General features: G+C 36.7%; 1 protein-coding gene across 7 annotated transcripts in view; it reads left to right on the top strand.

Annotated features, from left to right (window-relative positions):
* The window catches only part of SCAF8 (SR-related CTD associated factor 8), a 165,305-nt gene that overhangs the window by 60,630 nt on the left and 80,406 nt on the right, over positions 1-24,269 (top strand). For 5 of the 7 annotated variants that reach the window (XM_083830968.1, XM_083830966.1, XM_083830963.1 and 2 more), the window contains exon 20: positions 283-4,673. In XM_083830968.1, the coding sequence (XP_083687094.1) occupies positions 283-1,982 (1,700 nt within the window). In that variant the 3' untranslated portion in view covers positions 1,983-4,673. Of the gene's footprint in view, positions 1-282; positions 4,674-24,269 lie in introns of those variants that run through there. The other 2 variants (XM_083830964.1, XM_083830965.1) reach the window with 1 other exon arrangement.

Here is a 24,269-nt window from a genome sequence, read left to right as displayed (position 1 = left end):
ATCAAAGATTTTAATACTTCTCTTGCATAAATGGGGTGATGGTTGTGGAGTTTGTCAATTTTAAGCTGCTGTGCGTTCTTTACTACTTAGAGATGTTCATTTCCATGGCTTAATGTCTATCACCAACATGATTAAAATGATCTATGTTCATTATAGAAAATGAGACACTGCAGAGATTAACTCTGCGTTAATTGAATAATGTATTAAGCTGCATTTTGTTTTGAATGCTGTGTGTTGCATTGGCATTTTCTGTTAACTGTTCTTCTTGTTGCTGCTTTTTAGTGCAAAGTGATGTCACAAGTAGCTCTGGACTTGTTGGAGGAGTGCAGCCACCCAGCGTTTCAAGCAGTTCTGGGCTTACTGGAGAAGGCCAGCCACCTAGTGTCTCAAGTAGCTCTGGACTTGCAGGAGGAGTACAGCCACCCATTGTCTCAAGCAGCTCTGGACTTGTAGGAGGAGTGCAACCACCAACTGTTTCAAGCAGTTCTGGTCTTGCAGGAGGAGTGCAGCTACCCACTGTCTCCAGTAGCTCTTCACTTGCAGGAGGAGTTCAGCCAACTAGTGTCTCAAGTAGCTCTGGACTTATGGCTGGAGTGCAACCACCAAATGTCTCAAGTAGCTCAGGGCTTCTAGCTGGAGTGCATCCACCCAGCATCTCAAGTAGCCCTGGCCTTCTACCAGGAATGCAGCCACCCAGTGTCTCAAGCAGCTCAGGAGTTCTGGCAGGAGTGCAGCCACCGAGTGTCTCAAACAACTCTGGTCTTCTCATAATGCCACCACCCAATGTTTCGAGTAGTTCTGGACTTATGGGAGTGCCACCACCAAATATTTCAAGTAGTTCTGGACTTCTGGCAATGCAGCATCCAGCTGGTGTCCAAAATATGCCTCATTTAAATATAAGTAATCAAAGGATGCCAGGAATGCCTCTCATAGATATCCGTCCAGGCCTAATGCCCCACTCACCTGGGCCAAGGTTTCCATTAATGCAGCCAGGAGTGCCACCACAGCGTAGTATTCCTCCTCCAGCAATCCTTGATCCATCTCTTCACCCACCACCTCGAGGTCCTTTCCCTCCAGGAGATATTTTTAATCAAACAGAAAGACCTTTTGGAGCACCAGGAAGACCAAATATTGATACCATTTCTAATCCAGAGAAAAGACTGCCACTTGGAGGGGATAACATACAGCAGGAAGGAGACAGAGATTATCGTTTTCCTCCAGTAGAAAATCGAGATAATCTTAACAGACCATCCCCAGTGGATGTCAGAGATCCTGTTGGACGACCACCAATTGATCCAAGAGAGGGTGTAGGAAGGCCTCCAGTAGATGGAAGAGAACATTTTGCAAGACCACATATAGACATGAGAGAAAATTTTGGAAGACCAGGTATAGATAATCTTGGCCGAAGAGAGCATTTTGCTTTCAATTCAGACAAGCACTGGGGACAGAGAGGAGATTATGATGAAAGAGAGCATCATACCTTCCCTATTTATGGTGGCCCTAAAGGCTTCCATGAAGACAGAGAGAGATTTCGGCATGTAAACTACAGATTTGATAGTAGAAGTGGTCCCAATTGGAATAGAGGATTTGAACCAGATGCTCACAGAGATTTTGATGACCGCAGAAGACCCTGGGAAAGACAGAGGGATAGGGATGACAGAGATTTTAACTTTTGCAGAGAAATTAATGGGAACAGGTTTGGAAGAGACAGAATGTCAAACAACTGGATCCCCCCTCCACATCCACGGGTTTTTGAATATTTTGATGGGGCCGCTCCCCAGCGGAAAGCTGATAATATGCCCCAGGTAAACGGTGAAAATACAGAGACAGAAAGTCAGCCACCAACTGCACAGGTGCAGGATGAACCAGAACTTTATGAAAAACTGACCTCTTCCGTCGAGATAAACAAAGAGAAGAGTGACACAGAAGCTGATATAGAAAGTGAACCAGTGGTAGAAAGCACAGAAACTGAGGGGACATAATCATCACTCAGTAGGTAAAAGATACCTTTTGTAAAGTTGTCATCTCTCTGTAATAGATAAATGGCTGACTGGACCTTAGTAGTTCACTTTTGTCTGCCAGAATTAAGTTAATCTGATGTTCATGTTCATCTTTCGCTTAAATAACTGTACAACTGACTTGTATAGAACACTGTTCTTAATTTGAACATGGTAGGTAAACATTTTTTTTATTTCTCTGGTAAAACATAAACTTGCCCCCACTTGCTTTTAATTTCACAAAGATAAAATAACAGCTTGTCAAACAAAGACTTCCTATGGAAGACAATGGAATTTTTTAGATACTACCCTTAGGTTGGCTATCGAAATTGTTATACTTGAAAACAGGTGCTGGTGTATCTTGTCCGTGTTTTTAGGCTGCTGCAGAATTTTAAAGTATAGACAAAGCTGTGATATTTTATGTTCCTACAATTTGGCAGAAAAAAAGAAATGGCCCATGTTACTTAAGGAGCATAACACAGAGATTAAAAGTGGTTTTGTAAAATCTACACTATAGTCTCTGTTTTCTCTAAAGTAAGTGTTTGTGACTTGTTCCTCGTACTGCAGTGGGTTTAAAAAAAATGAAAAAGTACATTTTAATGTTGGGTGCATTTTGTTTTTAGATGCCAATAAAGCATATTTGTTTGATAACAGTGTTCTAGGTATTGTATTTTTTTAAAACCTGCAAGCTATAAAAACTTGGAATCAGCTATGATATGTGCTTAGCTGGTTGTTGCAAAAGGTTTATATTACTTTTGTAAGACCAATGCAACAGCTGTAATGTGCAAGAAAGAAGGGTATGGTTTTTACATTGAAAATCATGCAGTCATTAGTTTATGTATATGACATATGTATGTAAATATTTGTGTAAACTGTTTGTAGATACTACTCTTTCTGTGCGTGCCTGTGTATGTGCACACACTCACAGAATATTGTAGACAGTTCAATAAAATTGAAATGAAATTAGGTTATAAAAATTTGCCTTTCACCTTCTTTAGGTAGTAAGATAAGTATTTCACTGCAATGCTGTCAAGCTTATATTTACCTTATTTACCTTCTTATGCTAATAGTTATATGAAGTTCTTACTACTTATAGAAGGTGGAACATGATACACTGTAAGAATATACAGTAGGATTTTAGCTTTCTTTTTTAAAATGCAGATACACATGAAGCCAAAACTTAAATATTTGCATTGTCTTATTTTGTAACATATTTAGTATTCTGGATATATTCTGGATAGGTAGTGGTAGTGTTTAAGTGCTTTGTGGTTATTTGTTTTTAGTGACTCAAAGTCCAGAGGTGTTGCACGAAAAGTAAAAAAGCTGTTGTTGGTCTAAAAAAACCTACATGTTTTTTAACAGAAATAAGGGGGACTTTGTTCTTTGGTGGCTTAATACTGAAGTAGAACCTCTTGTTAAATTGGCGAGATGAATTGGCTGCCTTGGTAAATTAGTAGCACTATTCTCTCGTTTCATATACTTTGCTGCTTGTGTCATTTAAATTGGTGGTGGATGATTTGGTCATGTAAGATTTTCAATTTATTCTACTCAAGTGCGTTCCACCAACTTCTTTCAAAATAACTTTTGTTAAAATTTTGTCTGAAAGCATTTCACTCAGTTTTGAGAAAGTTGTTTTTGTCTTGCATAATAGGATCAAGGATTAGATTCTGTTACATGAATGGCCCTTGGTAGAAGAAACACTTTTTAGCACAGATTAGAATTTTGATCTTTCCTGATAAAGTGTAAACATGCAAGTTCTAATACCCCTTCCTGCTCTCTCAAAGGGACAGAAGTATGAGAATGTCACATGAGTGTAAAGCATAAGCACGCCTTTGAAAGTAGACTCAAGTTATGCATGTGTTTGTTGCCCTCTTCCTCTGGGATGTGGGTTATTTTTTCATGCTGTGTCATGGTTCAGTTTTTCAATTATAGGGACTTCTATTCTGGATAGTAAATAAACTGTCAGTTTACGGAAGGTAGCCCTTTGAAAGTGGACATGAATGATTCATTACCTACTGTGCAAGTACTAGTCATTAGGATGTAGTGTGGTGTGCATTAAAGAATTATTGCTTTGTAAAAGACCTTGCTGATGCGTTTATTACCAGAACGTGTCTCAGGAGTTGAGATGAACAATATTTAAGGTAAAAATTACCTTCAAATGCAGGCTTTGTGGCTCAAGTTGATTGGTGCTGCACAACCTACTACTAGTATTCCGGTCGGGTAGATATGGTTCTGGAAGTCCAAAAATACAAAAATAGCTGTAAGGGTATTTTGTGAATATAAGGGATTTTCTTTATTTTGTTTTAATACATGCAGACTGAAAATACTTCAGTCATAGACCATGTAAATACCCAGAATCAAACACATATTGGCAGTAGCTTTTATTTTCAGATGTAATGTTAAATGTTTTTCTTTTTTTAAACAAAAAGTCAGTCTGTTTTCTAAACTGGGACCTGAAGTATGCTAAATTACTTGTAGTATCATGGTGTAGGTAAATTACTTGGTGAGAAAGGTTAAATAAATCATTTGGTAGTGATATAAAACAATGTATTATTTAATGAATTCATCTTTGTTAATATCTTTCAAGCATTAATAAATTGGCTACTGTACATATGTGTTATACCATCGATTTCTAACAGCTTTTTTTTTTGTAGAATAAACATTTATTGTACAGTCTTCAGTTGCATCGTGTTCAGAGCTAGAACTGTTCCATGTCTTGTTTTACTACTTCGGGGCGCGGACAAATATTACCAAAAGAACAAGAAGGGACATAATACTTACAAACATAGTATGGTTTCTTTATCTTGCCAGTGGAAATATTCTTAATCTTTTTAAGTTTTAGTGGAGACTTCCGTTTCCCACTGTAGATTAAACCGTCATAAGCCAACACTTGCACTGAAAGGAGCTGTAGTAATATCCAAATCAAGTCTTTGATGTGGTTTACAGTAGCGACATGTACTTTTTTGCTGACACAATGGAAAGGGTGAGAATGGGACATAAAGAAGACAGGGGCCTGACATTTGGGCAACAGTTCTCATTTATGCCAGTTTAAAGCTTTTTCTGGTGATAAAAGCTGTCAATTCTAGCAACTAAAGAAGCTGATCCATAGTGCTTTGTATTTTTACACAAGTAACATATTTTGAAAAATACTTCAGGTAGATTTGCAGACAACACAAACAATATACTAAGGCATGCACGTTACTTGAAAACCTTATGCATTAGTAAGTTGCTTGATGTATTTATTACCCTCCTAGGCAGCATGTGTTTCTGATCTCTTACTGTACCATACTTGAGCAGAATGTTGTTACATCAAGAAGATTACAAAGATAAAATATAGCCTTTATTTGCTATAATGACATGATCTCCTTGCTGAAGATTTTTTCTTTTACAAACTGGTATGCTTTCGTTTTTATACATGGTGCTTCATATTGTTACTACAAACTCAAGAGAACAGATTGTTAGATTTCTTTGCTTTAGTAGAATACCACTCCTCAAGCCGTATCAGTAATTTAAATGGCTTTATTTATGAAATTACCATGAATAAGGCAAGACAGGAATACCGGAATCAAGCCTATTGTTTTGAATGAATAGTCATTCAATAAGCATTGTTGGAAAATTATCAAATAAATCGTCTATAGAAGGTATTGGTAAAATAAGCCACTGTTGCAGAGGTTTCTTAAAATGTAGTATTGGCAGTTTTGAACACGTTCAAGGATACATTGTGCTAGTCATCATAGAGTCACAGAATGGTTTGGGTTGGAAGAGACCTTAAAGACCATCCAGTTCCAACCTCCCTGCCACAGACACGGGTATCTCCCACTTAGATCAGGTTACCTGAAGTCTCATCCAATCTGGCCTTGAACACTTCCAGGGTTAGGGCATCCACAGTTTCTCAGGGCAACCTGTTCCTGTGCCTCACCACCCTCTGAGTGAAGAATTTCATCCTTAAATCTAATCTAAATTTACCCTCTTTTAGTTTAAAACCATTATCCCTTGTCCTACCACTATACTTCCTGATGAAGACTCCCTCCTCCATCTTGCCCATAGGCCCTCTTTAGGTACTGGAAGGCCACTGTAACCTCATCTTGGACCCTTCTCCTCTCCAGGCTAAACAACACCAACTCTCTCAGACTGTCTTCACAGGAGAGGTGCTCCAGCCCTCTGATCATCTTTGTGGCCCTCCTCTGGCCCCATTTTGACAGGTCTAGGTCCTTTTTGTGGTGGGGACCCCAGGGTTGAACATGGTAATCCAGGGGGGATCTCACAATAGTGGAGTAGAGGAGGAGAATCACCACCTCCATCAGTTTGCTGGCCACACTTCTTTTGATGCAGCCTAGGGTATAGTTGGTTTTCTGGGCTGCAAGTGCACATTGCCAGCTCACGTTGTGTTTTCATCCACCGATGTCCCCACATCCTTCTCTTCAGGGCTGCTCTCAACACGTTGATCATACACTCTGTACTGATATTTGGGATTGCCATGACCCAGGTGCAGTACCTTGCACTTGAACTTGTTGAACTTTGTGAGATTTGCATGGGCCAATGTCTCAAGCCTATCCAGGTCACTCCGGATGGCATCTCTTCCCTCTACAGCACCACTCAGCTTGGTGTCACCTATGCTGACATCGGTATTTCATTGAGTGCTGAGTGTGCACTCAATCCTACTGTCTGTGTCACCAATTAAGATGTTAAATGGTCCACTGAGGAACACTACTCATCATTGGTCTCCCCCTGAACATTGAGCCATTGACCACAGCTCTCCGGATGTGACCATCCAGCTAATTTGTTATCTATGGAATAGTCCATCTGTCAAATCCATCTCTCTTCAATTTAGAGACAAGAATGTTGAATGGGACCATATCAAAGGCTTTATACAAGTCAAGGTAAATGATATAAGTTGCTTTTCCCTTGTCCATCAATGCTGTCACTGTTGTAGAAGGCCACCACATTAGTCAGGCATGATTTACCCTTTGTGAAGCTACGTTGGCTGTCTCCAATCACCTCCCTGTCTTCCATGTGCCTTAAAGTGTTTTCTAGAAGGATCTGCTTCATGATCTTACTGGACATGGAGGTGAGACTGACTGGTCTGTAGTTCTCTGGGTCCTCCTTTTTACACTTTAAAAATGGATGTTGTGTTTCCCCTTTTCAAGTTGCTGGTTACTTCACCCGACTGCTGCAACTTTTCAAATATAATGGAGAGTGGCTTAGCAACTTCATCCACCATTCATTCAGGATCCCATCTCCTTGGGTCTCTTGGACTTGCACACCTTCAGGTTCCTCAGATGGCCTTGAACATGGTCTTCTCCCCTTGGGGGTCGTACTTCATTCCCCTAGTCACTACCCTGAGATTCTGTGACTTGGGGGGACAAAAGGGAGATGGTCAGAACAAGACTGAGGCAAAAAAAGTTGTTGAGTATCTCAGCCTTCTTCACGTCAGTTGTAGCCAAGTCCCTTATCTCACTTGACAGGATAAGGTACAGTATGTTTTATCTTCTTTTGCTGACCTAAGTAGATAGAAATTCTTGTTATTCTTCACATCCTAGCTAAGTTCAGCTGTAGCTGTCCCTTGCCTTTCTTGATTCCATCCCTATATACTCACAAGCCATATCTCCATAATCTTACAAGGATGTATGTCCCTGCCTACACTGCCTATGCATTTCCTTTAAGTTGGTGGTGGTGGTTGGTTGGTTTGGTCGTTTTTTGTATTTTTTTGTTTGTTTTTCTGTGTGGTTTTTTTTTTTTTTTCGGGGGGGGGGGGGGGGGGGGGGGGTTGGTTGGTTGAGGTCCTGACAGCCATGCTGGTCTCTTGCCTTCTTTGCCCTACCTCTTGCAGGTTGGAATTGAAAGCTTTTGTGCCCTAAGAAGAATGTCTGTAAATGTCTGCTAGGTGTCCTCTGCTCCTTTATCCACTAGGGCACTTTTCCAGGGGGTGCCATCCACTAGTCCCTTAAGCAGATGAAAGTTTGCCTTCCTCAAGTCCTGCCTATTTTATTTATCCCCCAAGATCATGATTTCTGCTAGGGCATGATCACTGCAGCCCAGGCTACCTCCAATCTTAACTTCTCCAGTAAGTTCCTCCAGGGTGATGAGCAGCAGGTGCAGTAACATTTGAAGTACTCATTTTCTTGGTTCATTTTCTACAAAGTCAAATGCTTGGGTCATTTAATTCAAAATTAGGATCCATTTTTACCAGTTTTCATTCTTTGTGTTTCCTGTAATGTATTTTAAAATAACAATAAAAAGTGGCTTTTGTGGTTTAACAGGAGCTGAACAGATATAATTTAAAACCTATTCAGAGCATCAGGAGTCACCAAGAGTAACAAGGATAATTTGTTGTTGTTAATATAGTAATAAAAAGATCTTTCTTTCCTGCTGACAGTTGAATTTTACATTAGTTACGTTTTCCTTTCAAGTGCTGAGCATTCACATGTAAATATGTTCTGAGAAGCCAGCTACTTCTTGTATAGTTGAGAGACTGATTTAATAGGCATAAAAGCAGAGCATCTTCGTGTGGAGTTGCTTAATTGAACAAGAATGGGCAATTTTTTATTTTTGTTTTTTACTATAATCATTAACATCAGCAGAAACCTTTCAGCAACAAAGCTTATATCATATTGCAAGATAAGAATTGTAACTAGTCTTACATTTCTTCTTGAAGGATCTTCTTGGTGATGGTATTCACCCCACATAGTCTATACAAGGTCTTTGGGTATTCAACAAATATTTTGAAGTGGTTTTTTTTTTGTTTGTTTTTTGTTTGTTTTTTAAATTATGTACATTATATTTTGTAGTCAAGAATGGTAAAGTAAAGCTACTAAAAAATATGTAACGTCTCTTCAAATGTAATAACTTCTGGAAAAGGTGTGTAAGGTTTGAAAAGTGATTCTTGTCAGTGATAGGATGGCATGAGAATCATTTAATAGTTGCATTGATGGTGGGGGTTTTGTTGATTGTTTTTGAAGTTGGTAAACTATAAAATTGTATTTGCCATAATTGTTAAATTCCTTTCTATTTTGCACAAGCTTGATGAAAAAGAAATTCCTTTCTGTCTTGCACAAACTTGATGAAAAAGGGAAGTCTTACTGAACATCCTACTGATACTAATCTTATAGATGCTCTGCTACCAGAGATTAGAGGAGGGAAAGGACAAATGATATGCATACTCTTAAAAATCAAGTGGTTGCTAAGATATGTTGTGCAGTTGAAGATGAGCATATATTCTCTTTTTTAGAAGTTTAAAGTACACATTGCAGCACTTGAGAGATACTTGTTATATCAGTATTGTCACTGATTTATTAATCTTAATCTGTACTCTGTCGTTTTTATTTTCAAGTTACCTCACTAGTGCTAGTTTTAATTTTTTTTTCCTATAAAATGGATCATACTAATGCCATTAGACAAGGAACTATTTTGTTCTTTACAGAAAAAGTTTTCTCAGACAGTATTTCAACCTATAGATAACTTAGTTGAACATTTTTCCTTCACAATTTAACGCTTTAATGCTGCAATTTTTCTCTAAAATTTGAGTTATAACAGATGTGGTTCATATTAGCACATCTCAAGGTTTCTGTTGAAGAAAAATTGTGAGTTTCTTTAGGGTAGATGACGATGTGTTTCTAAAACAAGGGTAGACTTCACAGCTGTACTGATTTGTATCTTGAAGCATTACAATTGTGTGCAAGTCAGTGCAAATAATCCTTTGTACGTGAAGAGTATCAAGTGGATATAGAATTGTTAACTTGGACCTACATACATAGGATTTGTGTAGATACAGGGAACTTTTGATCTGATGTGACTTCCACACTAAAAGAGACATCGTGAAATAATTATGTCCAGGAAAGCAGGAAGTGTAGCCTAGCTTTTTTCTTGACAACACTAGAAATTCAGTATAAATAATGATAGAATGTTTAAGGTCCTTTTTAAAAATCTATCTTCTTCCAGTTAAAGTAAGCTACATCATTGTCGTATGAATTTATCAAGAGAAAAAAAAATACTTTGAATCTATGCTGTTTCTGAGATCATCAGGTCTCATTCAGTAATGCAGTGAAATGCAGTTTTAAGTGTGCCTTAATTTCTTCCACGAAAATGTGGACAAGATGAACAAATTTTTTGTCAGTAGAATTGCAAATGTAGTTTTCATTTCGGTGGTTTTCTTCTATAATTTTTTGTCACTTCAGCAGTAGTGTGAGTACATAAACACTAAATGGAAAATCTGCTTTACAAACGTTTACTACAAGTTATGCTAGTCTGTCCAGTTCATTTTTCATTTATTTTCATATGCTTGCAATACATTGTTTTGTCAGTTAGTGCCATCACAGAACTCTTCTTACAACAGACAAAAAATACCTTTGAATTATGTCATTCGGTTGCTTAATGGGTTATTGAAATCTAAGACTTTAAATAAGTCTTTTTCTTGAAATTCATGGATTACTTCTACAGTATGACTACCGATCACTAAGAAATTCAGTATTGAGAACCTTATTGTGTAGGCTATCTGTGATTAAAAGACTTCATTCCATAAAATACTGAAAACAAATCAAAATGTTTGCTCATTCATTTGGAATTTTGCTATTTCTTAAAAGCTAAATAATGTCGTATTCTCAGACTTCATATCGATTTGAAAATTTACCATATAAAAAGATTATATGAAATTAACGGATTGTAGTTCTGTGAATTGTTTAAATGAGTAGGGCACCCATTATTTTATTGAAATGTAAAACCTTGAAGCAATTAGGATAAAAGTGTTAAGACTACATTTCAATATTGTGTATAAGTGTATGCATAATCTCTGCAGTTTCATTGTATACATTGTTACACACTTTTAACCTGCAGTCCTTGTTACATGATCAAAACGAATACGGAAAAGAGAAAAGTGGGAAATCCTAGCAGACACTGAGAATGCTGTATGAATTGCATCTATATACCAGCAATGGGTAGATATTGTTGTCTCAGAAGCAATAGCTTGCTAGCCTAACTTGAAATCTGATAAAAACTCAGTTACAAAGCATAAATAAACCATTCTTTTTTTTTTTTGATTTAATAATTTAATGCACACATTCTGAGTTAATATTTAGTGATTAAGAAGCAAGCATCCAATAACATTACATAGTGCTGAGCATTTTTTTTAATGTTGTTCATACCTAAAAAAAAAAAAAAAAAAAAAGCTAGGAAGGTTCAGATAGATGTGCAAATATTTGTAAGATTACAATGTTCTTGGAAAAATAACTGAATATCAATGTTAATATATCTGTTTGGGCACTTTTAAGTAGTATATGCTCCAAAACACAGGAGGCCCCAAGTGAAAGAATGATAAAGAACCATTTTGTCTGCAAGGAATGTGTTGAGCTGAGGTGTTGGTGTAAAATCCAAGTTATTTTTATTTGCTTCTGCTATGCCCCAGTCCAAATACTGACCTTGTTCAGTATTTAACTAATCCGGATGCTGATGAGAGGATATTTGGATTTGTTACATTTTTAGTTACCTCTCATCTTCACATACGTGACCAATACAGACACAGACAGCTAGTGACAAGTTGGGAGTGTTAGCTTTCATGTGATTTCTAGGGACTTAAATAAAATGCTTCTTCAGTCTTAGTGTTAAAACAGTACATGGCATGCTGCCTCAGTTGTTTAGCAGTGGGACGTTGCCATTGGCTTCACTGAATCCAGAATTTCAAACTCTTTGCCTTGTGTGTCTCAGATTCTTTTTCAGCAGCCGTTATAAGAGCAGGTGGTAGAAGATTATCTGATTGATTATCTGTCTGATTTCTACTGCTTCTAAGGCTAAAGCCTTCTAGGAGATAGGCTTTTTTGGTGATGGTGCTGGATATTTTTTTGTTTATGTTCTCATGTGTTTTCAATTCATGAGCAGACAGCCCTGTTGAAGACTGTTGTAAGACTGTGAGAGTATGGTGGAGTAGATTGTACAAAACGTCTGAAAAAAAAATTGCAAGCTCTATACATTTCTAATCCTGTGCTCAAAAATTCATAGAGTGAAAGAAAGAAAGATAGATAGATAGATTAAAGCTAGTTAAGCATACTGGTCTTACCTTCTGTCTCTCCCTTAAATGATCTTAAGATTTTTTAATTGCAGCATATAGAGCAGCCCCATACTACATGGTCACTGTTCTTTGATTAGAATCCATTATATACTCTGGTTTCTTTTCCCCATCTGCTTACTGCTTTTTTGAAAGGTTGGGAGGGTTTTTTTTGTCTGTTTGTTTTTGTTTGTTTGTTTTTAATTATTATTATTATTATTATTATATTATTTTAAATAGTTTTTTCTTCAAATGAATTAAAGAAAAATGAATTCTTTAGGTTAATAAAATTTTCTTTTTTCATTTTAGAATTCACTGCCTAATTCTCCTCAATTTCCTTCTCCAACGAGTTCTTACATTTCTGTATGACTAGAATAGAAATAAGAATGGATGACATGTAAAACAAAAATAAATAAAAGTTTTATCCAAAATATATATATATATTTGTCATGATAGTCTGGTTCCAGCATGCTCAAGAATATAAGTAAGTTGGCATTTTTAAAACCTCTTAGTAGATTATGCTATTCCATGCAACCTGTAAGGTTAAGCACAGGTTTTAGCAACTTCAGTTGTTGTCCCATGCAATGCTTACACATTGTAGAGAATGCCAAGGTCTTACATTTCACTTCTTGTCTTACCTTGTTGCCAGCTAATTTAGTCACTTATTCACAATGAAGGTATTTAACCAAAAAAAGCCTGAAAATTATAAAGAATTTTACTTTTCCCAACTTTGAGAATTAATTTGTTCTGAATGTCTCTGATCTTGTGACAGGAAAGCAAGTAATCATGAATCCAAAAGGAACAAATTTATTTATTAATACAATTTTATTTATTAATACAATAGCAATTTATTAAACATTTCCACGATTTTGTGGGTAAGACACAAAGTCTGCTAGAGAACTGGAAAGGTTTTAATTCATGGTCTGTTTTACTAACTAATTGGCTTTTTTTGAGAGCCATCTGTTTGAAAATTTTATTTTCTTACAGGTGCTTCCAAGACATTTCATGGTTGTTTGTTTCACTAACATTTTTCAGAACTGGGACCTTACAGTATAACTTTGAAATTATACATCTTGTCTTACGATAATTGCCTAGCACTGACCTGAGGTACATACCAGAAGATACACAATACATTAGAATTTATTATTATTACACAATTGATGGTATTTATATATACTTTCTAGAAGTTTCTGGAAAGCTTAGCCACAGTATTTCTAATATGCACTGTATGAAAAGAAACACAAAATACAATATGAACTCTTCCTCTTGCTGTATATGTTACAGCCGTGGTGTTCCTTAAACTGAAGCATCTGTTTTGTCTTCTACTCTTGCTTTGCCAATGGAATCAAAGTTAGACATGGGTGTATTCAGGTATAGATTTAAGTGCACATCATCTCTGAAAATCAGGTGAATATTTAAAAATCAATTATTAAAGTAAGACTCTAAGTTTAGCTTGCTATGAAATGGTTGTGTGGTTACACCACACTCTTACACCAATTGTTTTTTAAGACATTATTTTTTAAATTAAATGAAACAATGTTTTTGCATAGATAAGAAAGGTTCAGTCTTGACTGTGACTTTTTTTTTTATGTCAGAGTATAGAGGTTGCCAGCCTACAGATACCTTTGCTGTAGCAAACACAGTGCTTTGGCACTTGGCTGGACAAACCACCTCAGGAACTTGTCACCTCAAGGCTATGAAGTAACACAGGGAGATCAGTGAAGTAACAACAGACCAGGCAAATTGGTAGGCATTACAGATGCATGTGCAGGCTCCTAGAGAGTGTGCTGGTCTTGAGCAGTAAAGACACAGGGCTCCACTTGACATGAGGATCAAGGTTTGCTTTTCTAATCAAACCACAAAACAGTGTCACTACAGCAGGCAGCAGAATAATATTTTCTACTGAACTTTGTCATATGGTTATTATGTATAAGTAGGAGAAGTATTTAAAGTTAACGAGAAGTATGTTCTTCAAGTTGATCATTACTGGCTAGTCAGATTTGAGAACTAGGTGCTCTACTCGGAAGGAACCCTGCAACAAGCAAGAAAGATGGGGGATGGATAAACCACTGTAAGTGCTTGTATGGATGTTTTTTGGAACAGGATTTTATCTCAGAATGTTATAGGCATGTGATTCCTATTTCTAGGTCTCACTTTCCAGGGAAAGGCCATGAATTGTGTTCAGATTTTTTTTTTTTTGGAGTTCTGACCTTTTGAAATACTAGTAGTAGGTAGATGCCTCAAATATAGTGTCCACTTGCATTTGCCTTCCCATTACTTGTCCAGTCTTCACCATGCTTGGGAACAGCTGGTGCAAGAGTGCTACATGCTATTGTCATCACTGTTCCTATCCAAGACGTTCATAGGTCTCCTTCAGTAGACTTTTGAATTCTTCTGATGCCATTGTTCTCCATTTCTAAAAAGCTTGAAATATGAAATCCGGTGTGTTTTCTTTCAGCACAAGTTCTCTACTGGAGTGACAAAATACTTCTCCAGTTTGCATTTCCACTCTCAACTCTTTTCTTCAGCAAAAGCTCTTTGCAGTGAGCATTTTAAAGCTAATTATTATAGCAAGGTTTCCAGTATCTTCAGTCAGAAAGTAACAATATTCTTTAAGAGTTTTGATGAAACAATTTCTGTATACTCTTGCTGGTTTTTTTATGCTTCCCCCACCTCCATAAAGCAGTGGTGTACAGCAAGGCACTGCAGCCTGTGTTCTTGCTTTCTTTTGAGGGAATGTCTAATGCGTCCCCAGAAGATTCACGACTTCCATGAAGAGCAGCTCCTCAGAGTGTGTGCAGTAAGACAAGTGAAATGCGCAAGTCTCTGTTTCAAGGCCACCTTATCCAGGCTTTGAGTATCTCTTTGCAGCAAGTCCTTGGATATAGGAAGACGAGAATGACAGCTGAATGAGTTGCTCCATGATTTTACCATCATCTTTACTGGGGCTCTGGGAATTACAATTCCAGCAGCTTGTTATTATCCCTTTCATAAAGTGTGACCAGTTCTGAGTCATTCATTGCAAATACTATTGAAATCCTAAGCAGAGCTCCAAACCATGCTAATACTAGTGAAGTACACAGATACTTAGAATTGGTAATTTGTTCCTGTAACATAAAGGAGACAAGCACTCTCAGCCACACACACACCTTCTTCTGTCTCTTTAAAAACAAACAAAAGGAAAAACAACAACAACAAAACACAACCAACAACAAAATATTGTTGATTTTTCACTGTTTAATTCTCTCCTACATAAAATAGAGCCAATTTAATACCATAGCAGTGAGGGGAGCTGCATGTCCCTCACTCAGAAATAATTGATAGGGTGAGGATCTTTTAACCTCCACCAGTGCTATTAAATTTGTTGCTTTCATGTGGTTGTTAAACCTTTCTTTGATCACTGTATTTCTAAAACAAACGCATGTTCTGTCTGCACACACTGCAGTATAAGAAATATGCACTAGCTTCTTTTTATTCTTTTACCTTTTATCCGGAGCATTCAAGCGACAAAAAGCAGGATAGCATAGGAATTGGGAAAGCTCTTCTTTCAGGACTGATGACTGTGTTGTATGCAGGAACAGGAGAAATCTCTGAAGCTCCACCATGTTTCCTGTGGTTTTAACTACACTGTATTTAATTCTGCGCTCTAAAATTTTGAACGCTTTCATAATCAAATGCATAGATAGTAGTGAGCCATTACTTGATAAAGTATCATGAGATCTTTCTTTCAGAAGACACTCATTGTGTGAAAATTAAAGTTAATCAGTATAGAAGCTCTTTTTGCAAAGATGCACAACATTGCATATTCTAAAAGAGTTTCTAAGCACTTGGTGATTTTGTTAGTGATGCAGTGAACTTGAGATTTGATGTTGTGTTCTTTAGAGTTGATTAAAGCATTGACTAAATATGTTTTTGGAAGTGTGAGCAGTGACCAAAGGGATTATTGTGGCTTTGAAAAATTGTGAAGTAAAAGGATTTGTGAGGAATATTAACTGAAGTTGCTGGGTTTTACGTGTGTTTTCACTTAGTTGTAATGTAGAGTTGGTGCCAAGCTATCTCATTATGTCTACTGTTGAGGGTTAACACTGCTATATGCTTGTATTTTGTTTTGCTTTAGTTTTCAGTCACTTCTAACATGCAAGTTTGGGGTTTTGTCAGCTTTACAAACCATGGAGGCTTACGTGTAATCCTGTGAACAGTCAAGAGGAGTACTGTAAACTGAGGAGAAATGATAATTACAAACCATGATGTTTGTAAAAGCTAGGGTAGAGAGAAAGAAGTGATTCTGAAGAAAACATTAAATGCTGACTCCTGTTTTTCTTGTTTTATGAGTAGGATGTCTGTTGTAGTTCGGTAAAAACCATAATGAAAAACAGCTGAAATAGCTGGTAGGAAATACAGCTATTTCCTTACTTACTGTTAAATACAATGTAGTCACTGGCTTTAGTTTCTTTGCTAAAGTTTTTGAGATTAGCCTAATTTGCTTGTTCTCTTGAGAGAGAAAAAAAAAAAAAAGAAGACAGAATACTGACATCTAAGCAGATGCTTCTTTTAAACTATTTTTGAAAAATGCAAGTAGAGTTAACCAAATACTAAGAAGTTACAGTAAAAATGCAAGGCCGGTAATTTTGCAACCTGGATGGAATATCTTTGGGCAAGGGACACTGCCTGATATTAATTTCCTTTTTGCACTTTCAAAATAAGTTTTTGGAAACATTTCTTTTTAATTTTTTTTTGCAAGTAATTTTGATATCTCTTTTTACTATTGCTTGCAGTTAAGCTGATTTTTCTTCCCTCGGTTTTGCTTCAATTTTACTAAATTTATTGCCTGAAACCTGGCTGCTTGGTGCTCTGAAACCAGCAGAGGGTGCACAGAATACGCTGAGTCCAAGCTGTTTCCTTGCAGTCTCCTGTGTTACTGCGGCATGGGAACCAGACAACTGCCCTCTTAAGCCCTATTCAGATGAGGTACTTATCACTTGAGCGTGATTCTCAAAATAGCTCACAGCTGTGCTTCGGTGCACTGCTTTCAGTCCAATTTGTGCATGTCCATGCTAACTGGGGGGGAATTTTCCCCCATAGTTGTACGCCAGACTCAGGACAGCGTGCCAGTTCCTATATGTCTGATCCTTAATCCCCTGCTAAAATGAACAGGGATTACACATTCATCATTTTCACAGATCAAAGCCTACTTCAGAAATTGTTGGTGAACCTTAGGTGTTTGTCACTGTGATATTTTAGGAGAAAGGTCTGTAAAAGTGGCTGTTCAGGTATTTCTCTGTCTTTTTGACTGACCATAACAAAACAGTCCTAGCACTAACCTGGCAGGGGCTCTGCTGAGAGCTGCCACGCTCCCTCCCCAAGCAGACCAGTCAGCATTGCCTACCAGCTCCCAGTTCTTATCTTATCTGGCCCATTACAACATAGTTCAAGGACATAGATAACTTTTAAAAGTTTATTTCCTTTTACAAGTCCTGATGAGAAGCAAGCAGGTGTTTCCCCAGGCTACTTTCTGCTCTGCGCTCTTTGATCCTCAAACTCTGCCATGCTCTTGCCTTTTTGATTCTCAAATACTTCCTCATACACTTTATTTTATAAATCAGAAAAACATGACCAGGAGAGCTCAGCTGAGGGAATTTGCCTTACATTGTCTTTAGAATATGTTTTTTCTTTGAGTATAAGAATCCATTGATTAACTACTGCTTAGTATGTTTTATTATGTGGAGGTTTTTTGTTGTTGTTTGGTTTTTTGTTTGTTTGTTTGTTTTGACAGTATGATGCATCGTGTCTGAAAGGGGACCAGCTGTGTACACCTCTAGAAAGAACTGGGAAAAGAACTTTTACCTATAATTGTTTGCTCTTGTGCTGGGGGCTTGGATTTTAGGTGCTCTGTAGATTTGTCACAGCTTTTGGTAGGATGATTTTTATCCTGTCATCTTTTTGATATTATTCCCCTATATTGATGTAGAACCTCAATGAGATTAGATTTCTTTATGCGGTAACATTCATGGGCTCATATATATATATATATATATATATATATATATATATATATATATATGTAGATGAATGTGTCTGATTGTTCCCCAGGTATGATACAGGAGTGCCTTAACCCAGTGAAGTATCGAGAAAACTTGTTTCCAGAATAGGACTTCTGTAAATATGTTCATGAGTTTTGGATGTTTCTGGGTAACGTGACTGGTGGGGGACAGTTTCAGCAGATCGGTGCTGCCTCATGGTATAAAGGCATACAACTCAGGTGGTTGTGTTGCCAACTGCGTACGATGGTAGTGTGCTGACAGGAACCCAAATGCTACCCAGGAGGAGATTGGCAGCCCTCTGTCAAGGCCCCCTTCAAACCCCATTTCTTCCCTTCCTCTTCATCCACTCTTCCTGCTGTCTCATCCTTCCCAGCAACCTGGGGTAGTGCTGCAAATGTTGTAGCCCAGCCATTTCGGTGTCGGCCTATCCCACCACGTGCAACAGGTTAGAAAAGGGAAGGTAGCTGCCATCTTACATTCCCACCTATAAACACATCTCCTAACATCATTCCTGTGAGAAATACTATGAACACTTCAAAAAATATTTGCATAGTAGTTGGTCATTTATATGACAAAGTCTAATAAACTAGACAGTCTTCTGGCTTTAATCATCTACAAATTTGCACTGAATGGATAATATCTATTTTACTACGCCCATTACTGAATAATTTCTTCATAAAGCTATTGTCTTTATGCACTCTATTTAACAGCGTGATACTGAATATACCAAATAACATATGAAAAAAATATATATGCATATTTTTAATGATAGTAACATATTCAATATACTCTATATTGAATGCATGAGTGCATTTTATATATAGTTTCAGTGGCATAATGTAAATTACATCACAGGTACAATTTTCTGAGACTTAAAAAGAATCTTTGTAAGTTTACCGTGTAGGAGCATACAGTTGTGACACCTCAGCAGCCCTAACTTAATTCCTGTAATATCTCAAAGGAGGGAAAAAGCAATCTGTAGTTTAGATTCACAATGTAAATGATGTAGTTGCATAATACTACTTTGAAAAAGTTTTCATCCCACTGTGAAGCATTTTTATCCTGTGTTTTGTCTGGATTTAAATTTACATTTATGTCTGAATATCTGTGTTTATAATGGTTGGTTGTTAGAATACTTGCATTATTCTGTGAATTAGCCTACCATGAATCACTGAAAATCACTTGTTAGCTTATTTTCATATTAATATATTTCTTCTTTTTAACTTCTCCTATTTATATTTTTTTTCCGAAAACATCTTATTTTTCCAGCATCTTGTTGGAACTGAGTTCATTATATCAAGTACAGCTTGTTTTCTGCTTATTTCTAGAAGGCCAATCTCCTCTCTAGATGAGTTATACTGTAATTAAGTGTCCTAGGAAACCAAAGCTTTAAAAATATTTCTTTGTATTATTTCTTGTAAGAAAATACTTCAACATTCTTATTGAGTGTTTGGTTGTGGTTTTTGTTTGTTTGTTTGTTTTGTTCTTGTTGTTTTGTAGATCTTTGATGAAAATAGAAACTCAAACTGCAGTTGCCAAAAAAAAAAAAAAACAAAAACATTTATTGTGCATTTACAAACATCGTCTTATGCTCTTCCTCTCATCTGCTAGTTGATTGATCTTGTAAAAGTGGGAAAACCCTAATTCAGATCTCTGGAGTACATTGATTTAAGTAACTGGTCTAAACTGAAGTTTTGAAGCTTCTTCAGGTTGCTGAGAAGAGATGATAATGAGACTTGAGATTTGCATCTAAAGGAGCAAGTGATTTGTTTTCTACTTTGCTTTATAAAATTCTCAGTCTCATTCACAATAAAATAAATTTTAATACTGTTTGGGTCATTTGAGCATTGCTTTCATGAGTGTTTTATTTACATTGATTTCCTTAGTCCAGTGTTACCTTCAATATGTTGGAGTCTTAGTTGGATTTTGTATTTCAGCTTTTGCACAGTGCTTTGAACTCAGTGCATCAAAAGAAACCCACAGGTTCACTTTTAGAGTGTTGAAATGTGAAAGGAAATGCCAGAAAATTAGTTATTTTCATGTGATAACCTTCATTAGGATTGTCTGATTTCTCACTCGTCTCTTTAATGAGATCCTATCCAGTTCTCTGAAGTTCTAGTTCTTTCTGTTTTTCCCCTGTACTGCAGTGAAAGTCTTCTCACTCTGCTCAAGAACAACATGGTTATACTATTCTCTTAGCTACATAAATTATGTTCTTTACTGTGATTAAAGGAATGAAGTAAAGGACAGTCTGATTTACACCTGTTTGGCCTTTTAGTATAAATACACTTTTCATTTTTTCATGGACATGAAGTTTTGTCAAATACAAATTCAGTAACATTTTTTTTTTTTTTTTTTTTTACAAATTGCTGTTTTGAAAAAACAGGATGGATTTTTTTTTTCCACTTGGATTCTGTTAACAGCATTCCTAATGTGTCCCAAACAGTAGGAAAGAGGATTTTCTGCAGATTTATTTATAATAAGCAGACAGAAAATTCTTTTAGTCTTTTTCCTCATTAGAATCATTTGTGAAGGTGGTGCAGAGTGAAACTTGCCACTCAATGATACCCAGATTTGGTCCAGTAGAGGTTATACTATTTGGTTGCTGCTTGAATTACTTTTATCAGGGCAATGCAGTACCTCCAGCATAGACATCTTCTGGATAGGTGTCAGCATGTGTGGACCAAAGGGTAGCAACTGTCTCATTCATAGCCCCATATTGTTGCATGTCTGATTCTTTTACTCCCTTCCTATCTTGCCACCATGTTAGTGAGGGAATGCCACTATGGTAACATCTCATGTGGTCCCTTCTTCCTGCAAGAGCTCTTCTTCTTCACTGCTCTTGTAGCAGAGAGAAGCCAAAGTCTCCCAGCTTCCAGATTTTCAAGATAAGAGCTATCTTGCTCCTGTTGGGACAGAAAAGACGCTCAGTTTAGTGACTAGTAACTGGAGAATTGGCAAATGAGGTGGGTTCAGAGAGAGCTTGGGTGGAGAAGCACAGCAGAAACTTGTAATCCTGTACCTACTTGGAGTTTTCATGGTTATCAGGGCATTACGGTTCTCCATCATTGCTCCAGATATGTTCTGTATCCCTAAAAAATATTTATTATCCCAAAGTGTATTTTAAATACTCATCAAAGACACAACTAGAAGCGTTAACTTTTAGTAACTCAGAAGTTGCTATGGAGAGCAAGGTTTGGTTATAATAGAAATTATTCTCATGAATACTAGAAGAAAGCTGCTGCTCTTATGATTTAGAGTATCAACAGTTAGAATACCCACAATATTCTGGAAAACAAATGACTTGAGGAAAGGAGCACATCAGGATGTGATGGAGTAAGGCCTTTCAAGTCTTGGGAGTTTGTCTTGAGACCATAAGGGAATTTAGCTGGTAGCAGCTGGTCTGGTTATATGTCTACCTCACTTGTTTCCCAAAATTCTTTTTGATGTTAAATGGAGAGCCCAATGATTTCCAGTGACATGCTGGGTTTGATGGCTCAGAAACAGACCCTCGTCTTGCTCATCCAGCCCTACTGGGAGGCAATGGCTCCTAAGAGGGGTGAGGAATGCACCCCTCAAAAGTGCCTGGGCAGTTGTGTCTGACCTGTTGCCTCAAGATCAGTGCCAGTCTGTACATGTTATAAGAGGGTACACATTTGTAACTCAATAACAGGAAAAAAATATACTGCCCAAGCATATAAACAGGTAGATAGGAAAATAACCTGGTAGTAGAATTTAGTCAGAATGAAATATTTGTGGTTAGACTAGATTCTCCTCTAGTAAAGATGATTTGAAAGTTATTATACCATTCCTTGTCAGGAGACAGGTCGATGAATTTGGGAAAACTCATGACCAGTTCCTGTTAGTTCAAATTATGCTGTCATTATTTGGCAGGTATAATGGTCTTTCTTTTCATCTTACGTGTAAGCTAATGGTAGATGTAATAGATTTTGTTTAGGTAACTATTGATCCCGCAGTTTTTTTGTGAGTCTAACGTTTCAATATTGACCATCTGAAAGCAATGACTAAAAATTACTTGAATATACTATTTAATTTATAGCCAAACCTTCTTTTGGTGCTTTTGACTTTCCATTAATACTTTGAAAAGTAGATTGAACTGCTTACCCCATTGATTGTGTTGTTTGTTTTAACCACCTCTTTTTATGATTAATATTAAATGTTAGAATCTAGACACCAATCCAAGAAAGCACATGAGATGAGGCTAATCTGACTAGAGTAACTGGAATTTCTCACATGTTTAAATTTAAACACAGGTGAGTGCAGAGTTGCAGCAGTGCCTACATGAAAAGGGATAAATAAGGCAAATATGGAGAAAGACAAAAGAATGTAAAAAACAACACTTGAAAAATTAAAGATTAGCTTAAAAACAATACTTATGTAATCTTGATTGCTTACTTGATGTAAGCATGATTGATGAAATAGTGACAAGTTTTAAAGTCTAGTAGTGTTAAAATGCACCATTAGTTTGTCCTTTTTTCTGTTAATATTTCCATCTCCTAGGTTTCTGTTTTTCTGATGTTGTGGTTCAGGATAGATGAGCTCACAAGGGTATTTTTGTTGTTTTTCTAATGAAATCATTTTTTCTATGATAGAATGTGCAGTGCTATCTGAATAAAATAAAATAAAATATTTCATGAATCTGGGTTGATTTCCAAAGTATTATATTAAACAAAAGTTATGGAAATGTTATACAGAAACTACCCTCCTACCAGTGAGCTCCTCTTTGGTGGGGTTACCTTTGGTGAATTTCAAAGTATCTCATATAAAGGAGTTTCATCTTCTGATATATTCTGTTTGCAATCTTTCACACATTATTCCTTGAGATTCTACTTCCTCCCAGATGCTTTCAGAAGCACTTCACACAGGGCATTTTTGATAGAAGCAGAAGACAGATTTTTCATTAGCACTGGGAGATATGGTTAGATACCTTCCTGGGCTTTTAATTAGGTTTTCATAAAGCAAGTACATTTTCCAGGATGCAAGATATTTAACTGAGACACATTTTAGTACTGTTTAATTTATGCGTGTTAAGCTATATTTTAATACCTACAAATGAGTGTCCATAAGCCTGGGTGTTGTCTGAGTAAATATCTTGTCACCAAGCTCCTTGAAATTTTACTTATGGTCTTCCTAGTGCCTGACGGGTTTTGGTCCAGCATGGTATTTATTGTCTCTTTTTTAAACAGGCTTAAGTTTACTATACTTTTCATGGACAATCAGGATATAGACGTAAATAGTTTTGCATCTTAATTTGTCTCCTTATCTGTTTCTGTTTTATATGAACTTTGAAACAGTATTATTGAATTACTGAAATGTTTAAACAAAAGAAGACAGTTAGACATGATTTGTATGAAAGCTGCTATACAAAATAAAGCTGTATTGTATTTGCCTCCAAAAATCAATGTGTCATCACATTAAAAAGGACTCCTTTGCAGGATATGAAAATGATATTTTATTCTTTGCTCTTGAAAAATCTTTGTTCCAGCACAGGAAACAAATACTTCTACCGTTATCAGGTTTATTTAGCTTATAATTTTATACCTCTGAAAAGTAATCAGTTACAAAACATAATAATCTGGCCTTCAGTACTAACAGTAAAATAATAGATTTCAGTCTTATAGTTTACACAAGTCCGTTATTTCCTTCCCTTGATATATCTGTTCATTCTGAGCACGGTACAGAGCAGAGTATAAAAGCACAGGTTTTTAAAGACACAAATTCTCTTCCCCAGTATACGAGCGTAAACCCTGATGGAATTGCACCTGGAAAGTAAAGCAGATTTTGAACTGAAATGTTTGGTGGTTCCTGGTAGGTGTGCTGAAATCAGCTTACCTAGAATTAGATTATCACAGAAAAAGCATTTTGTGTGTGCTTATAAACTTACACAGTCTTTTACATTGGAATTTCCTGTCTCTTCCCATGAAATACGTCTTATGTTCAAGATTCATTTTATTCTAGAGTCGCCCTACTCTAGTACACATCATGGCCTGATTTCTCAAGGCACTTAAGCCCTTACTTTGTGTACAAAGATTTTAACTTGAAATACTCGAAGTACAATCTTGAAAGGCTGTATTTTTTTTTATTATAAAATAGCACATTTGTATAACTAGCCATCTTTTAAGCTTTCAAGCTAAGATATTGGTAAGATACAACTGTAAAGTCACAAAAGACAGAATT

This window comes from Anser anser (assembly GCF_964211835.1).
Source record: "Anser anser genome assembly, chromosome: 3".
NCBI classification, from domain to species: Eukaryota; Metazoa; Chordata; class Aves; order Anseriformes; family Anatidae; genus Anser; species Anser anser.
The sequence above is the reverse complement of the archived record's forward strand: the minus strand, read 5'-3'. Positions and strand labels throughout refer to the sequence as shown.